At 46.9% G+C, this 18209-nt stretch overlaps 1 protein-coding gene across 7 annotated transcripts; it reads right to left on the bottom strand.

Annotated features, from left to right (window-relative positions):
• Nucleotides 1–2426: 2426 nt before the first annotated feature.
• On the bottom strand, nt 2427–17658 carry atn1 (atrophin 1). Of its 7 annotated transcripts, none has more exons than XM_084053114.1 (10): nt 17412–17658; nt 13882–14008; nt 13137–13238; nt 12423–12539; nt 9161–12087; nt 8670–8883; nt 6369–7929; nt 5221–5364; nt 4368–4548; nt 2427–3239 (listed from the first exon to the last, which is right to left on the bottom strand). In XM_084053114.1, exons 2-10 carry the CDS (start codon nt 13906–13908, stop codon nt 3206–3208), a joined length of 5307 nt encoding a protein of 1768 aa, XP_083909240.1. In that variant the 5' UTR covers nt 13909–14008; nt 17412–17658; the 3' UTR covers nt 2427–3205. The 7 variants fall into 7 exon arrangements, with proteins under 7 accessions (XP_083909240.1, XP_083909235.1, XP_083909238.1 ...); XM_084053109.1 differs by having other exon boundaries at nt 5197–5364; XM_084053112.1 differs by having other exon boundaries at nt 6369–7926; nt 12423–12542.
• Between the last annotated feature and the right edge of the window lie 551 nt (nt 17659–18209).

Here is an 18209-nt window from a genome sequence, read left to right on the forward strand (position 1 = left end):
GGTGCAGGGGTTTTACCATTAATGTCTGCTGTGTCCCCATGGGTGTTACTCCTGGGATGTGGCCCACGTGTCGCTGTACTCAAGCTATCTCACATGGTCAAAGCTGCAACTGTCTGCTTCTTCCTGAGGTGTGGATGTGTAGGCATATTTTTAATACATATACAGCATGTGTGTGTGTGTGTGTGTGTGTGTGTGTGTGTGTGTGTGTGTGTGTGTGTGTGTGTGTGTGCGTGTGCGTGTGCGTGTGCGTGTGCGCGTGCGCGTGTGTGTGTGTGTGTGAGAGAGACTGTGTGTGTGTGTGTGTGTGTGTGTGTGTGTGTGTGTGTGTGTATGTGTGTGTGTGTGTGTGTGTGTGTGTGTGTGTGTGTGTGTGTGTGTGTGTGTGTGTGTGTGTGTGTGTGTGTGTGTGTGTGTGTGTGTGTGTGTGTGTGTGTGTGTGTGCGAGTGCGAGATCAAGGGATGCAATATCTAGCATGATTTGGAAGTTAGATATTGATGACCTTGTATGACCTGTCTTCTCTTGACTATTAATTGACTTGGAGAACTAATAGTCAGTGACTTAAATGTCTAATTTATGGTTCACTGCACAACAGTTTCACTGATAAATAACATATCGCATTTTTCATTTGAAAACCAAACCAGTTATTGTCAGAGAGCATACTTGTGCGACAAAGCATAAATTACACTTGATTAATATATAAAATAAAAGATTAATAACAGTCTAACAGACCTGGATCAAATAGTAATTGTCAATAATTCATTGTGTTTCTTTAAAGCTAGTTGGAGGACGAAAAGGCTTACATTTAGTCACATACTGATATTGTGCAATACTATGAGGGCCATCAATTTCAGACTATCAGCCTGATTTACACTCATGGAATTGTTCTGCCTGATGTGGCAAGACCCCACCTATCTGGGATGTGAATAAGGTACAAATAAATGAATAAATAGATAAATTAATAATAATAAACTAAATTATTCTACCTGTGGGATTGAGTTAAATGTTTTGTCCCTGCATATACAGGAGTAAGTAATTGATATTATACTAGGGCTGTAGTTATGTGTAACTAATGTCTTATGCTGTGTTTTTCCTGAGAAAAATAGTTGACTACCATATCAACAAGGCATTCTTGGAATTTGTCTAATTGAGACTTGCATACAAAACATCCAGTCTTGCTGATAGTAGAATAAGGAAGGTAGTACTGGATCGGAGTCCTAGAAATAAAAAGGTTGCCTACACATCCTTCATACTTCTGACATTGTCCTCATTCACCCTGGCAAAGGACTGATGGAGTTCTAAGAATATCTCCCAGATGTGATGACACTAGAGGGCAAAATCAGATTCGTCCCAGCCTGAAGATACTTTACATTATGTCGACACACTTATTCAAGGTGACTTTTTATCGCCACACAACCTACATACCACCACTGGAACTCAAACCACATCCAGTAGCTTCACCATTAGGTCTTAAATCCACTGTCAGCATCTTAACTCTAATCTCTGAAGACTCTTGTTTGTTGTCAGTGGTTCATCAGCATGACGGTGGTTTTAATTGTATTAAGAAGACAGCACACACATGGGTGTCTACTAACAGGTGTGTATGCCACTTCATTAGCTTAACAGGACAAGGAACAACAAGATACGATCAGCAGGTAATAAGACAATGCCTGCAACAGCTACAAGACTTGCATTTAATTTTAAAGTAGGTATAGGCTTAACCTGTACGCTTGTACTAATAGGAATTGCGACCGGTTCACCAGATACTTCACAAGGAACACAGAACACCAAGCAGGCAGCAGGTAATATGATCATGAATTATTTAACTTTGTGCTACTTCTACATTCAGACTTAACACTGTCCGTAATATGCAAGTTTATATCTTAGGCATGGACAAAGCAGTCCTGAATCTGTATGCCTAAAGTAATTCTGTAAAATGAAGGTCATATTCTCTTGATAGCAGTCCAGCTGGTGCTGGAGAAAGAAGGGGGGTGTATTGGTCGCAGTGAGAACACACACATACATGAGCCGTTAACAGCCCCACTAAATCACATTCCCTCAGCTCCTCCTTTTCATTCCCCTCTCTATAGTTTTACAGTGCGGTATGGAATGCTCGCTCTACGGGGCGACTGGTGTGCAGTGGAGCGACTCCACTCCCATGTCTCGCACTCATCCCATGTGTCTCCTATTAGCTACACTCTCGCCAAGAGAGGGAGGGAGAGAGCGATGGCGAGAGAGAGAGAGAGTCAGAAAAAAATGGGGGGAGGGGGAGGAGAGTGAGGAATTCGATATGCTTTGTGCATGAGTGACTTGTATAAAACAAAGAGAGGGAGCAAGAAGTCTGGATGTATGTGAGAGAATGAGAGAGAGAGAGAGACAGAGAGACAGAGAGACAGAGAGTGAAAAGGCACTCACGGATAACGCAAGAGACTACCAAAAAAGATTATAATTTATTTTCAGATTTTTTTTTGTTGTTGTCGTCATTGTTTGCATTTGCATCTCGTTTCACAAGGTAAATTGAAAATAAAAAAGAAACTAAAAACTGACTTGCCATACCATGAAAATGTAAAAAAATAATAATACAAATAATATGTATATATAATTATATCATTATCAACAAACAGACAACATTAATCATAATAACAATACTATTGATCGTAAAACATAAGATAACACTAAAATCGCTGGTCTCATGCATACGCATAGAACACCCCTCTGATACAAAAGAGGGGGTCAATTACTAAAAGTAGAAACCGAGAGTTCCACCAGTTCAGAATTAAGCGCCTAGCTACATGCAATGACATAAAAGAGAGACTCATGTACAGTACACATTCCTTCTGGCATAAAGGTATATTACACATAATGTACTTCATCACTGTTGCCCCCCACCCCCACCCGACCCTCACCTAATATACTGTACAGAGCACAATACAAAACAGACTGGAGTTCAAGAACATAACAGGAGGGAAGCGCCAGAGTTTCGGGGTCTCGTCAGAACATGGTACGGCTAACGCAAGGGGCTGTGTCCAATGTTTGCGCTCCTCCATTACTTATATAAACTCCTTCACAATCATTACATTTCCTTCATTCAGCCGCAACGTGTGTGTCCGTTCACGATACATTTGGGGTCTTTGTTTCTTCTGTGGTTTTGCAGTGCTTTTGTTTTTGTTTAGTTTTTTCCCTTTTGGTGTACGTGTCGTCCTGCCCTCACAGGCTCTTGTCACTCTCTTTCTTCAGGTGACTAAAAGGTCAAAGGGGAAAACCATGTGAGATTCGCAACTGATGGGGGTCCAGGCAGTGGTTAAATATACAGTTGGGATTCAAGCCCTTTCACCTTCACTATCTGATTGCCAGATTTGCCACTTCAGTTAAAGGGGAACGAAACTCTATGCTGATTTTGTATTTCATATTCCTGTACAGGTTCAAAACTACAGAAGGCTAAAAACAGGTGTCAGCCTGACAGGTGCCAGCCTGTTTACACTGTGCTGTGCAGTGCAGCTGCAGTCAATAAAATGAAAGTCATATTGTGCAATTTTATCAATTAAACAAATGTTTCTTATGTGGAATGATCCTACATAAACGTGTTTTTTGTTTTTACTTCTCAAATCACTTTTTATATAATATTATATATATCATTTTTTATATAATATTAATACATACCGTTTCTGAAAACGTTGTTGCTTTCCAAAATAAGCTAGGGCCCTGAAGCATTTGTTTTGGAGCGGTACTTCCGTGGTTTTGTTTCAAACTGAATTCTGGGAATTGGAGCTACCAAAGGTGTCACCAAAAAGACTACTAAAATGGATGTTACGCAGTAAGACTTTAATAATGGGTATGTTAGATTTAGGTGTGCTAATGTGCAAGCATTGACAATAATATTGACTACGGTCAATGCTTGCACAATGGCACTCAAATATACCATCTGTAACTCCATTATACATTTTATTTTCTGCAGCTGTGCTGCTTACATCACAGTGTACTAAGATCAGCACCTGCCATGTTTCTCCCTGCTCTAGTTTTTAACTTGTACATGAAAACAGGCTACAAAATCGGCCTACGGTTTCATGCCCCTTTAAATATTCAAAGATGCTTTCAACACACACACAAATAATCACCTCTCCCTCTCAAAAAGCTCCAACCACAATACAACAGTAATTTGCATTTAGACAAATGTATTTTTAAATCCTAAACACTAGTAAGGAACACCCTTCTGCAACATACACATTCAAGGCCCATGTATAATTTCAATCCAGATTTCAGAAAAGCAAACTAACTAAAATTGGAATTTATGACATTACCATTATATCATACAGGTTAATGATAATATGCTAGCCATCTGTAACTTGAGCACTGTGTGAAGTGAGTGTACCTGTAGTACTCGTCCTGGGTGAGGGAGTGGTGGTGATGATGGTGGATCCACTGCTGTTCCAGGGCCAGTCTCTGGATCTGCAGCTCAGCGCTCTGGGCCTGCTGCATGGCCTGGAGCTGATGGGCTGCTGACATGGGACCAGACAGAGAGGACGGCTGGGGCAGGTCACGGAAGGGAGCACCTAGGAAGGCACGGAACCAGGCGCAGAGAAGAGGTGCAGGGAGGCACGTGGAGGAGAACAAAAAGAGGAGATGGAACGGGGCAAAAGGACACCACTTTTTTGTCTAAAATTGTCTTACAAAAACTTTAGGCACCATATTGCCCTGCAAAGACAAACAGCAGTAACTGCAGGAGCATTGAAACTGAGAGAAATTACTTCAGTTTATCTCCTGAATAATCTTTAGTTATTTTTTTGTTGATACGATATCTAAACCCCACTAATGACATTTCAACTGTAGGACACACAAACAGTACATGTGAACCCAAACAGTAAATACACTAAAGTCTGATTATAATTTGTTACACGTCGTGACCCGAAAATAGACGATCTACAAGCTCACGATGCACTGCATTGCGACGCATTGTCATCTGGTAGATTAGATTTTACACCAGCGCACAACAAATTATAAATGAAGCATAACTGCCTAGAGCAAATCCCACCAGTGCCTTCCTCCTGTGCCCCCACAACTCTGCCCCATTTTCAGTGGACTAGCCACAGAAGAACACCAACACAAGGTGTTACTGCCGTTCTTTTCCTTTGCAGGTCAGTATAGAGTATCTATATTATATATAGCATTATAATATCTGAAGAAGAAATTGAATTGAGTACATGGACGAGGATCCTTCTCCTCACCGAAGAGCTGTTGCCGGAGAACCTCGCTGTCAGTGAGAGGGTGGGCCAGGATGGGGGTGCCCAACGTGGCCCCTGGGTACGGGAGGCGTGCCAGAGGAGACCCCGATGCCAACGGGTCCATCAGGGGGTGAACCCCGCCCGCCGCTGGGGGCCAATGATGTAAGAGACAAAAACAGGATGTATTTAATAACAGTCAAGGAATATACTTTATATATTATGATCATTATTATAAACTATTTTAAATGATATTATTGCATTTTGTAAGGAAACATTTAGTGCTGCGCAAACAACATTTCAGGTATAAGGAAGGAGTATAAAGCCTGATTTGTACATCGTAGTATAACGGTGTTGCTTGGCAAAAAGAACCGATCTTGTCAGCAAGGAAAAGGAGCATAAATTAACCACTGGGACACTGGATCTGTTTTCAAGGCTATAGGAGTCTAGCGCCAAAATAACTTGTATTGTACTTAGCTACAGCAATTAGCATTTCATTTAAACATTTCAAATTGCCATGTCATTATAGGTGAAACCTTTCAATGAAAAAGGAGATCTACAAGCTCTAGCAGATTTACAAGCTCATGAGTATTTTCAAGATTTTTTAAATACGGATTAAAGCCCAATACATGCTCCTTCCGACGTCTGAACATTTGTTCGGAAAGGGAGGTGATAGAACTACAAATTGACGTCATTATGAATTTCTGATGGTCGGTCTCAGAACTCGTGCACTCGTGTTTTTTTCGGCGTCGGAAGGAGCATATATTGGCCTTGAGTGGTTAAGCTTAAAGGAGCAGTTCACCCAAAAAAGTACTTATTTTCTATCAATTGCACACCCCATGAAGCCTTGAATTCATGGATTTTGTTTTGTTTTTGTTGCATTCCTAAGCCAATAATTTGATTACCTGGCGGAAAGATGCTAATGTATCCGGTAGGAGACACAATCACAAAGTAGACTCTTTGTGTCTCCTACCTAAAATACACCCGTCATCAAATTATTGGCTTAGGAATGTGACAAAAACTAAAACAAATCCATAAATTCAAGGCTTCATAATTGATATGAAGCCTTGGTGTGTAATTTATCATTTTTCCGGTGAACTACTCCTTTAAGGTTCAGTCCCAGAGAGGGTATGTGAGATAGCAGCAGTGGGTACCTGTGTCTTGCTGGTGTAGGTGTAGGTGGGAGTGGATGTGTGAGTGCTGGTGATGATGAGGCGTCACGTTCAACATCTGATTCTGAAGGCGACCCAGATTCTCCCCTCCACCTCCTGCTCCGCCTCCTCCTCCTCCTCCCGCTCCACCACCTCCTCCACTCGCCCCTCCGCCTCCAGCACTTCCCCCTCGTTCTCTCTCCCTCTCTCTCTCTCGCTCTCTGTCTGCAGCAGTTGGCAAGCTCACTCTGTCTCTCTCCCGGTCTCGCTCTCTCTCCCCGCTCCTCTCTCTGTCGCTGGAGGCGGGTGAGCGGGCGGCGGAGGGGTAGCTTTCAGTGGGAGTGGTCGCGGCGGGGGCCGGTGGAGCCGGGTGAGAGGGCAAGGAGCTGGGAAAAGAAGCATGGGACGCCGAGTGGTGGAGGGACGAAGCGGGGTTAGAGGGGGCCTGGGCAGGAGCTGGAGGAGGTGCTGCAGCCGGGGGAGCTGAGGCGGGGCCTGCCGGAGGCGGGGGGGCGCCGGCCACTGGCGGAGCAGACGCAGGATGAGAGGGCAGCGAGGGAGGGTTCAGGGAGGAGGGTGGAGGGTTAGAGAGGGACTGAGGAGCGGGGGGGTTGGGGGGCCGCGTCACGGGGGCTAGTGCCGGGTTCTGGAGGTGTGGAGGCGGCCCTGGCTGGGCCTGGGGAGGGGGGGTGCCGTAGATGGCCACCTCGCCGGCTCCTGCCGCACCTCCCCCGAGGAGCAGGGAGTGCGCGTGGGAATGGGCGTGAGCATGGGCATGGGCGTGAGCGTGGGCATGCGAGTGGGAGTGGGCGTGGGCGAGAGCGAGTGCGGTGGGGTCAGACATGGGTGGGTACACCCTCTCCTCACTCTTGAACTCAAACCCCGGCTTCATGCGATCCCGGTGGGCCGCCATTGCGTGCGGAAACCCCACTCCTCCCAACCCCGCACCACCCATACCGCCATGGCCCCCCATCCCGGCGTGGTTCGCTACTCCCGGGCCACCTTCTAGGTTTCCCCCATATAAGAAGCCCAAGATGGCCGCCGCTGTGGCAGCATCAGTGGGGAGGTGGTGCGGGTGTGCCAGGGCATGGTTCTGGAATTGAGGCAGGAAGAAGGAGGGATGAACATGGGGGTGTCCGTGGTGGATGTGGGGGTGGTGTCCCTGGCGACTTGCCATCCCGAGGGGGGACATGGCATGGGGCCGAGCGTACTCACTCAGGGTCCTAAGCGCTGGCGTGTCAGGGCCAAGATATGGACCACCTATGCCAATTCCCAGGGCCCCTTGGTGGCCACCGACCACTGCTGACGCCCCTCCCATGGATGGGATCAGGAGGGAATGAGGGATGGAGTGAGAAAGGGAGGGGTGGAGCGGGTGCGAGGGGTGGAGGTGGGCATGATGCGGGTGAGATGGGTGGTGCTGGTGAGGCTGAGGGTGGGAGGCTTGGTTGGCTGAGGAAGAGGCGGGGGATGAAGGGTCGAGGATGATGGAGGACGACGAGGGGAAGAAGAGAGAGGAGCCGTGTCGTGCATTAACAGCTGCGTTGTTGTTGGCATCTTTCTGCTGCTGCAGAGAATCAGAGAAATTAAGAAACATCATCATTCTCGTCTGTCTGGACTCGCTTTACCTCTAATTTCAGAATTCTCAAAGAATACACACCCAAAAAGATGCAAATCAATAGTTTAAGGACAGTGGTTTTCAAACTTCATGTCACAGTTTGGGGGTCCCCAAACTGACTTTCATTACGTCAAGGACCCCCATTTCAAATAATTCTGCCTGTGATATGAAAAGGTTTATTCTAATAACATCTAATTGTCTAAATGTCATAATTGTAGATTCATAATGGTGATATTGATTCATACTGACAGAATACACAATTAATTACATTTTTTATGTTGACTGAATAATAGTGAAATTGAATAACTCTGGGGACCCACACAAACTCCCTCAAGGACCCCTGGACTTTGAAACTAGAAGCAAATGCTAATATGCTGAATGGTGATGACCCTGATCAAACATGTTTTTACACACTTATTATGTTTACACCACACTTATTAACACTATTAATTGCTGTATTACTGATTAATACTAGCAGTACCTTACTTGTTTTATAACTTTATTTATTATATATTATTTATATTGTATTATATCTTGTACACAGTCTGGCGGAGTCTACCGCACCAACATTTCACTGCACATGAGCATGTGACAAAATAAAGTCTTGAATCTGGTATCCGATTAAAAATGGTGAATAATAGCAAATGTTATGTAGAGATCACTTATTTTTGCTCCTCTAATATCCTAACCTGTAGATGCCTCTCCAGCTCTCTTTCTCTCTCTCTCTCCCTCTCTCGCTCCCTCTCTTTCTCTCGCAGGTCTCTGGCCCTCTGCTCCACCTCCCTGCGTGCCCTCTCAATCATCTCGTTTCTCTTCTTCCACAGCTTGGAGCCGTCCAGCGGGACGAAGAGAACGTCACTGCGGGCGCAGGAATTACCGCCACGATCAAGAACCCTGTGAAACCTGGAGACAGTGCTCACAGCCACACACACACCCACACACACAGTCACCATTAGCAATCAACACTAGACTGGCATGCAACAGTTTAGTTTAAAAGTCAGGATAAAATAGATTATGGAGAGATCATTCTCTCACCATGTGAACATTTGCCTTTATCACTACCATTATCATAATCTCCATCCTAGGTAATTACAGAATTGAAGATAAATGCAAACATCAACTAGTGACCGTACTGGCAGACTCAATTAGGATGATCCTATTTGGGATCCTGTTTTATTACCGTGCTGATTGGCTGGCATGTATTGGAATGTCCACCGGCTTGGGCTCAGGGGAGGGGCTTCTCAACACTGGGGGCGGACTTTCGCTCTCCTCCCGCTCCTCAATTGGCTCCTCCTTGATGACAGTTGGCATAAGGGGACCTGTCGACGAATCAGAGTGCCCATCTCCGGGAAGGGAAGAACTAGAAACCGAGGTGGAAGTGCCATTGTTGTTGCTGCTGTTGTTGCTGTGGTTACTAAGAGGCGGGGGAGGTCCCTTGGATGCGTTCTGAGGCGAGAGGGACTGTGAGCTGCTATTGCTGATGTTGGGCATATTACTGCTGCTATTGCTGCTGGCCATGTTAGAGCCTCCGCCACTCCCATTAGAGTGATAGGGTCCACCGAACGGAGGGTGGCTGCTCAAAGTGCCGTGGAAGGGGGGAGGGCGACAGCCAGGTGAACAGGTGGACGACACACCCGAACCAGGAAGTGGCATGTTGGGCCCAGAGGAGGAAGAGGAGGAGGAGCCGGGAGGAAAATTAGAGAAATTCCCCATCTGGTTAGTCGATGGACTGGGCAGCGGAGAGAGGGGTGTTGGAGGAGTCTGATTGGAGGATTGGTAATGCGGAGGACGTGTGTGATTGGGTCCCATGCCCGACGAAGGTGGCTGGGCATGGGAGGTCTGGGGTAAAGGGAGAGGGGGTGGAGGTGGGGGAGGGGGATATGGAGCGTTCGGAGGGTGTCCGTGATGGGTAGAGGAGGAGGAGGAAGATGAGGAAGAAGGAGAGAGGGCAGGGGGCTGATTGGGGCCACCGCCACGGTTTTGGTAAAGCGTAGACTCTCGCAAGTTAGAGTCCCTGTCCCTGTCTCTGTCCCTGGGCCCTGCCTGGTAGTGAGGGTGGGGCGGGTGAGGGTGCTGAGGCCCCCCGGGCCCAGAGTACTCTCGTACAAGGTTTGGGGTCACCCCAGGAGAGTTGAGAAATTCTCGATTTGGCCCGGTAGAGGGCTGCGTGCCAGTGGGGAACTCTTTCCCTCCAGCAGGAGGGGGGTACTCCCTGTGAAAGTGGTCTGCCCCAGAAGGCGGGGTTTGTCCTTGGTCCATAGAAGGTGGGTAGTCTCGGCTGGACGAGTTTGGCGGATGTGGATGGGGGTGAGGTGGCAGGGAGGAGTGAGGAGGGTGGCCGGAGTTATTTTGGGGTGATGCTGGAGGGTCCCGGTTCAGCATTGGGGCGGCGGGTAGCCCACTGGTTGAGCTAGGTTGGTTCCCCTGGGGTCCAGGGTTGTTGTTAGGGTTATTGTTTCCTCCCACCTCTCTTGTCTGACCCCCAAACTCACCCCATCTGCCCCCCTCTTTATCTCTAGGATGCCCGGCTCCAGCTCCATTGGGCCCACTAAAGTCTCTGTTCTGGTTTTGATTTGGTGGAGGGAATTCTCTCCCTCCATCCCTCTCTCTTTCTCTTTCTCTCTCTCTCTCCCTCTCTCTGAAAGCTGGACCAAAGTCTCTTCCTCCTGGACCCATGTTAGGCCCGTCTCTCCCAGAACCAGGGAACTCCCGGTTCTGACCCACCGACAGGCCCCCAAACTCCCGGCTCTGAATGCTGTTGGGCCCACCCATACCACCACAAGTGCTATTATTATTGTTATTATTATTACCCCCACTGCTATTGTTGCCACTATTGCCCAAGGGAGCTGAGAACTCCCTATTGATCTCCCTGCCCCCACACTCCCCCCTCACTCCCCTCTCCCTCTCTCCTGCAGCCCCCCTCTCTCTGTCCCCTCCCCCACCGGTGTACCTGGGCAGGTACTCCCTGTGGGGGTGAGGGTGAGGGTGGGGGAGGTAAGAGGGGTGGGAGGAGGAGTGGCGAGAGGACGGAGGGTTGTAAACGGAGGGGAGCTGCTGCTGCTGTACCGGGGGCTGATGCGGGTGGTGGTTGCCAGGGTAGCGGGTATAGCCCCAGCTCCCCTGGCAACCGGTCGCCGTGCCACCCTGCCAGCCAGCGGCGGGGCTGTAGTGGTGCGGGTGGGGGGGGGGCTGGGGTTGGGACTGGGAGTGGGCCTGGGTTTGGGCTTGTGGGCTGGTCTGTGGTAACAGGGAGGGAGGGGTAGACTGGGCCTTGTCCATGAGCTTGTCTCCCTTCTCCAGCTTTTCCCTCTCTGTCTTTACCTCGACGGGCAGGTTGGGCCCTCCCAGCTCCAGGGGCTTCAGGGCAGGTGGGGGAGGTAGGGGTGGAGGGGGCAGAGGGTGGGAAATGCTGGGGTTGCCGTGGGGATAGTCTCCCCCAGAGATGGTTGTCTTGGTCACGCACTGCGTGTTGGCTTTGGGATTCATTCGGCTGCCACCGTGCACATTGTCCGGGCCGCCATACTCCACCTTGCACACCAACTTCGAGTCCAAGGAGAAATACGACTTCCTCCCGCTATTGCTGTCATTTGCAGAATCTCCCAATCCGCCTCGGAGAGAGGGAGTGAGAGTGGTGGAAGAGCAGGGGGTGGAGGAGGGCTTGAGAGACGGACAGTCCTCCATTCTTCCGTCCCCATCCCTCTTTTCTCCATCTCCGCAGGGCTCCTCCCCTCTTCCCTCTCTGCCAGTTCTCCTGTCCTCTCCCACCGACTTCCCTGCCCCGCCCTCTTTCCCTTTCTCTCGTTCCCTCTCTCCATGCTTTGGCGAGTCAGGGCCATCAGAGTCAGAGTCCAAGCTGCCCAGAGGGGAGGCGGAGAGACTCGGGGACGAGGAGCGATTGTCCTGGTCTATGTCACGCCCACTACTGATACTGCTGCTGCTATTTGCCAAGCTCCCTACAACCGAACTCCTGCTACCCTGGGACTGGCCATCTTCATTGTCACTCTCGCGGGACTGGCTGGTGACTGAGGTTGGAGGCGGGACCGTAGAAGGAGCCGAACTGTCGGTGGAGAGAGTTGACGTTGGAGGGTTTGGGGTAGAGGCTGAATCCTGATGAGAAAACCCCAGAACGTCATTAGTAGACAATATGAAAATATAAGTTTAGACATTACATAGAGTTAACATATTGACTTTCTGCGTGAATGAAAAACCTACTGTAAGTGACCCTGTGGTTAGAGTAGCCCATAACTAAAAGATTACAGATTTGGTGCCAGCAACAACCAACCTTTGTATTAACACTCCTTAATGTCCTGACTATGTGTCCTTGGGCAGGGCACTGAAGTCATATCTGGTTACTTAATGTAAAGTCAGTTACTTAATGTAAAGTCTGGATAAGAGTGACTTTAATGTCAAACTGTTACAACAGCCATGAAATGTAGCATTACCTGAACTTTTTGCCTCTTTGGAGGTGATACAATTTGCTCTCCCTCACTCTCAGATGAATCATGGCCTTGTGATCTGCGATTGAAGCGATTTCCTGTCAATTCCTCACCAGTGCTTCTCTGCTGACAAAAATAAAAAAGACAAGTTTTAATGTCATTGTGGTGCTGTGGTGCATAATAGTCCTACATCTGTTTTTAGAACAAAGATTCACAAACACACGTTTGTGCACAGAGCACACACACATGCAACAACAAATCCTAACAGAAAACTTCAAAGTGTTCAATGTGTTAAGCTGAAACATACACCAGCAAACAACACTGGCAGAACAAGGGTACGTCTGTGGCAATCATGGTGATGACTCATATACTGAGGACACAAACACACACACACACACACACACACACACACACACACACACACACACACACACACACACACACACACACACACACACACACACACACACACACAAACAAACACTCATTAAGGTTTGGACTGATACGTAATGACAGTTTCTTGTCTACCTCTCTTTCACGCACGCACGCACGCACGCACGCACGCACGCACGCACGCACGCACGCACGCATGCACGCATGCACGCAGACACACAGACACACAGACACATAGACACACACACAAGCACATTGCCTGTGAAGTCACTCCACCACAACAAAACAAGAAAGAAGGGAGAGAAAGAGCAAAATCAAGACTCTAACCGGCTGCCTGTCGTTGCGTTCGGGTCGAGTGGGGCTGGGGTGTGGGCGCCGGCCCCTTCTCTCCTCGCTGCCCCCCCGCCTGCGCCCACTGCGCATGGGCATCTGAAACACCAACAGCGGGCGGAGGGAAAGGAGGAGACAGTTGAGGGCAAGGGCGGGAGATGATGAAACATAACAACATAGCAGGGTGAGAGGAGTTAGGAAATTATATAGAAGATGAAAACGTAACGCCACGCATGATTGGTTGTGGTGAAAGCGTAATATTTTAATGTAGAGAAGTTGGTTGAGGGGTGGACCGAAAATAGAAGGCAAAAAGTAGAGGAGAAGAGGGAGGGGAGATTCGTGAAAGACACGGAAAAGAGGCAAGGAGAGGAGGGTAAATAATGATAAACATGTCATCTGTCTCTTCTCAATACTTTTCTTGAATATCCATTTTGCATTATACAAAAGTAGCTTCAGCTATTATGAAATTCTGTCACAAGATACAATAGCATATTGCCTTATCAACCACGTTTGCTGGATAGGACAATATGTACACAGATACTGCTTAAAAGCAATTAGTATGTACAATAAGGAAGTGCACAAATCCATTGTAGAGGTGCAAAAAAAGAAATATACTTCTTAAGTAATATAATAAAGTCACCTTACTCACAATCTCACAATTCTACTTTCTTCATGACTACAAAAGGCAGACAAAAAGAACTCTGACATCACTACAGAAGAATGACGTGGGTTTGGCTCTTACCGATTCTTTGTGTGTTCGCGTTTTCATCGTTGCTCCGTTATATCGTCCATTTTATAACACATGCCATTGAGGGGAGTGAACTGGTTTTGTGCAGGCTGAGAGTTAGTCCATGTGATTTACTAAAAACCTGCAACAAGAAACAAACAAACATAAGACAAAGTTGCACAATCTTTACCTGCATGGGAGACCCACATAGAAATCAATGTTCTTTTCCAAGAGTCTGTTTTGAAATATTGAGTTTAACAACGTAAACCCTATACATAGTAGAGTCCACTCATTTATCCCTCTACAGTGTAGACTAGAGTCCACACCAAATCTCTTAGCTGAAAATACTCAATATACAAGCTCACAATGTGTCACGTTCCGATGCATTGTGAACTTGCAGATCTGCTATTTTTGATGAATGTTCAACCCAGAATAGGGACACAAGTGTGTGCAGAATAATATAGTCAGTCATAGACATTTTTTGTTTTGTGTGTCCACTGTCCATCAATGATGTTTGAATCCACAACCAGATGTACGCCATGCTGTTCTGGGACTGAATCTCCCCACAGCCTTCCTCCTGGGCATACCATCTTAAGCGTACCTATTCAATGTCAATAAAGTATAACCATGAAGGCGAGTGGAATGACGTCACTCCTTAAAAAAAAAAATACAAGAAAGACTTCAATATTAAAGCATATAAGTTTCGCTACAGCAAACATTTTTTTGGTTGGGAGTTTAAATTTATAGCATTTTTTAGACTATTTTTTTCCATCAACATGACTACTTTGAAGAAGTTCAGAACCAAACCAGTATACAATAGCCTTAACCACATGAACCCCCCTTCTGGCGGCAAGCATTCAGCGAAAACAGCAGATCTACAAGTGCATCGCAACACAGTATGTTGTGAGCTTGTAGATTGACTATTTCCGGCAAAGATATTTGTGTAGACGGAAAAAAGGTGGGGGCCTAATATGGATCCCTGGGGGACTCCATTCAAAGAAGTATAGGGTTCATGTGGTTAAATGTCCTCCGTACCTCCATCCGGGGGCAACCCGATATCCGGATGATTAGGGTGCAAACCACATGGGCTCTAATGCTTGACAGCTAGTCACTGGCTCGATTCCTGATATTGGCCGGACCATTTGCTGCCTGTCACTACTCTACTCTCTTAGCTAAGAAAAACGACTTAAAAAAGGAAAAATACAAATTTCCCGTACCTCCATCCACCTTCACTACAGCAACTCAAACCCACAGACACATGTGGCTAACCCACATGGCTATGGCCAGCAGAATGCACTGTGGTTTTGGACATGTGTGTGTATGTGTGTTATTTAGTTGGGCCCTATTGCAGTGAGTGAATTGCAGAGAATAGACGGATGTGAACTGGGGTAGACACTGCAAGCTCTGTTATGGATTACTGTTATGCTATTGTAATTGTACTAGTGTGGTGCTGAATTGTTGTGACTTTATTGTATTCATCTGTGAGTGTCTGCACCGTGCCACACTGAAGCCAAAGATACATTTCCACATGTGGACATTGGACAATAAAGTTTCTATTTTATTCTAGTGTACTCTGTGTGAGATTAAAAAAACAACAACAAAAACATATTGATGAACAGAAAACTCTTCTTTTAGCATGGCTGTCTGCAGGAGACTGAATGAACCTCAAGAAACGTTACTGTAAATATCAAGACCAATCAGAGCCCCTTTTTCCCTCTAGTACCTCCACCACAGTAGTCCAAACCCGCAGCCACTTGTGGTTAACCCACATGACCTGGTTATGACCAAGCGGATTCACACAGACCGAGTGCTACTCGCCCCAAACAGCCAGCCTCCGCCATGTCATTAGAACACACATCCTTATATCCACATGGGTGTGCCCTGATAGGTAAGCCACTACAAAGGCCCATTTTAATCCATTCATTCATGTACCACTACGGTGGAAATAAATTGGACTCATGTATATTAAATGAGGCTATAAATAGTGCTCTTACAATGGGTGAAATAAAATATATATTTAGCTGAACAGTTAGGGCAGCAAACGAACACATGCATGCTTCACCAAGCAGGCAGTAAATAGCTAGACACTGCTTGTGTGATTGTGTGATTGTGTGTGTGTGTGTGTGTGTGTGTGTGTGTGTGTGTGTGTGTGTGTGTGTGTGTGTGTGTGTGTGTGTGTGTGTGTGTGATTCATAGCAGATACAGTTAGTGAATCCTGTGGCAGCTCTACTACACATGGCCATGCATTAATTATTAGTGCATGCTGCAGTGACTGATTCAATCAATCATAATAGTAGAATCTACAGTCCAGACAAGGTGCTACAATCACCTGAGATGCCTGTACATGGTGCACTGCCCATGCCCATTTAGAGGACTACATATATAGATTTATGTACACATCACATATAGTAAACACTTCTTGAGAGATACAATGGACGCAGATATTTATTGTCAGTCATGCAATAAAGATAAGTATGCCTCCTTGCTTGAAGCAGTTCCTCAAAGAGTGAAAATGAAAACAAACTGCTATACTTAAGCAAGTAAGCACATTGACTGACACATTGATTGCACACCTCTGTTTTGTCTCAAAGACAAATTACAAAGCATTGTATATAAATGCCTAACTAATGTACATAAGGGTCTATTGTTATGATATATGGCCTATACCTATAGTATAAGCCTAATATGCAATGAAAATATCTGTTGTTGCCCAAATGAATGACCTGCTGCATAGGAAGTGAATGTTAGTTACAGGTGGCAGCTATTAGTCTATCTATGGGTTCACAGGCTGGTCTCATGGATGTTATGGTCCATAAACAAATAGAACGCAAACACAGCAATAACATACAACAGTATATATCAGCACTGGCCTCTCTCTCTCTCTTTCTCACACACACGCACGCACGCACGTACACACACGCACAGGGTCCATGCATTATAAACAAATCGACCACTGCATGTGATGCAAAGCAGCATGCAGTTGCACTGCTTACATCACCGATCGAGGCACAAGCAGCAAGGCAGGCACTGCAACCACTCTTTCTTCTCTTTCTTCCTGCTGAATGTTATTGATACACATGCAGGGGGAACTGGCTGGAAGCTGTTCTATAGCATGATGCCAGAGGGTTGCTGCCACCTTAGGACGAGACAGATCACCATGTTGAGCAGCAGCACATATACATGTATGTTGTCGGCCAGAAGAATGGATGCCAGCACAGCAAAGCACACAGTTTCTTTCTTGATCAAATTCCACGTCTCAAAAAAAACCGAATGCTGGGTATAGAATGGCGATCTGGCATTTAGCACCGGCTCGGTTCCCCTATTTTCTCGGTTTGGAATGTTTTAGTGCGCCTTGGGCATTTACATCATTAACATTAATTTACCGGGGAGCTTATAAATTAGCCATAACGCACGGGCATGATCATTAACGCACAAAGAAAGAAAGGGGAGGGAGAGACACACACAACACACAAACGTGGCCCAAAAAGGAATAGCTTCAAATTCTTAGACTTATCGCATCCATTTTCCCCCTTTCTCCTCCTTACCTATAATATCCAGCGATGCGTGTCCCCCTCTCTCTCTCTCTCATTCTCCCCCCTTTTTCCTCTTGTTTTTTCTTTTATATTGCACGTTGACACACACAGCACACACAGCACACACACACACGGAGAAGCGCACGCTTCTGTAAACAAGAGCCCGGTCGGTGCTGCTGGTTCACATTGTAATAACGGTTCCTCCAGCAAAATAATGCAGAAGAATTCTCTCTTTTAAGTCGTTGCAGGAGGAGGTAAAACGGGGTGCCAGTGGAGAGAGAGACTGTACAAATTGATGCGTATACGCTCGCCTCTTCCCCCAACCCCCCTTCGCCCCTTTCCTTGTTTCCCCCACTCCCCCCTCGTCCCTTCTCTTCCTACCGAAAGAGCAGAAGACGACTTGCACTTTTTTTTCCGCCTCCCTCCTTTCGGTACAGTCACTCGCAATATTTTAACGGAGGGGTGAGCGAGGAGAGAGGAGAGAGAGGAGGGATCGAGGGATGCACGTCGGGTGAGAGAAAGAGAGCGAGAAGAGGGCGTGATTTGCATAAGGAAAGGGGGGAGCTCGGAGAGAGAGAGAGTCGGGGGGGGGGGGGGGGGGGGGAAGGAGGGAGGGAGCTGGGAGGAGAAGGAGGTGCAGAGAGAGAGGGCCACAACTCTGAAGAGGGAGGGGACCAGAGAGAGAGAGAGAGAGAGAGAGAGAGAGAGAGAGAGAGAGAGAGAGAGAGAGAAGGGGTTTTTCTTTCTATTGCGATGGCCAGTCTTCTCCCTCCTCCAGTCACCTTAAAGCTAGCTGCTGGGGAAGGTTCT

This window comes from Gymnoscopelus microlampas (assembly GCF_963454915.1).
Source record: "Gymnoscopelus microlampas genome assembly, chromosome: 3".
NCBI classification, from domain to species: domain Eukaryota; kingdom Metazoa; phylum Chordata; class Actinopteri; order Myctophiformes; family Myctophidae; genus Gymnoscopelus; species Gymnoscopelus microlampas.

Coding starts and splice junctions, on each gene's coding strand:
- atn1 (XM_084053108.1), bottom strand. CDS start 13,908: ATGAAAACGCGAACACACAAAGAATCG. Junction 12,543..13,136: donor AACGCAACGACAGGCAGCCG/GTTAGAGTCTTG, acceptor TATTTTTGTCAG/CAGAGAAGCACTGGTGAGGA. Junction 12,088..12,422: donor CAAAGAGGCAAAAAGTTCAG/GTAATGCTACAT, acceptor TTTTCTCATCAG/GATTCAGCCTCTACCCCAAA.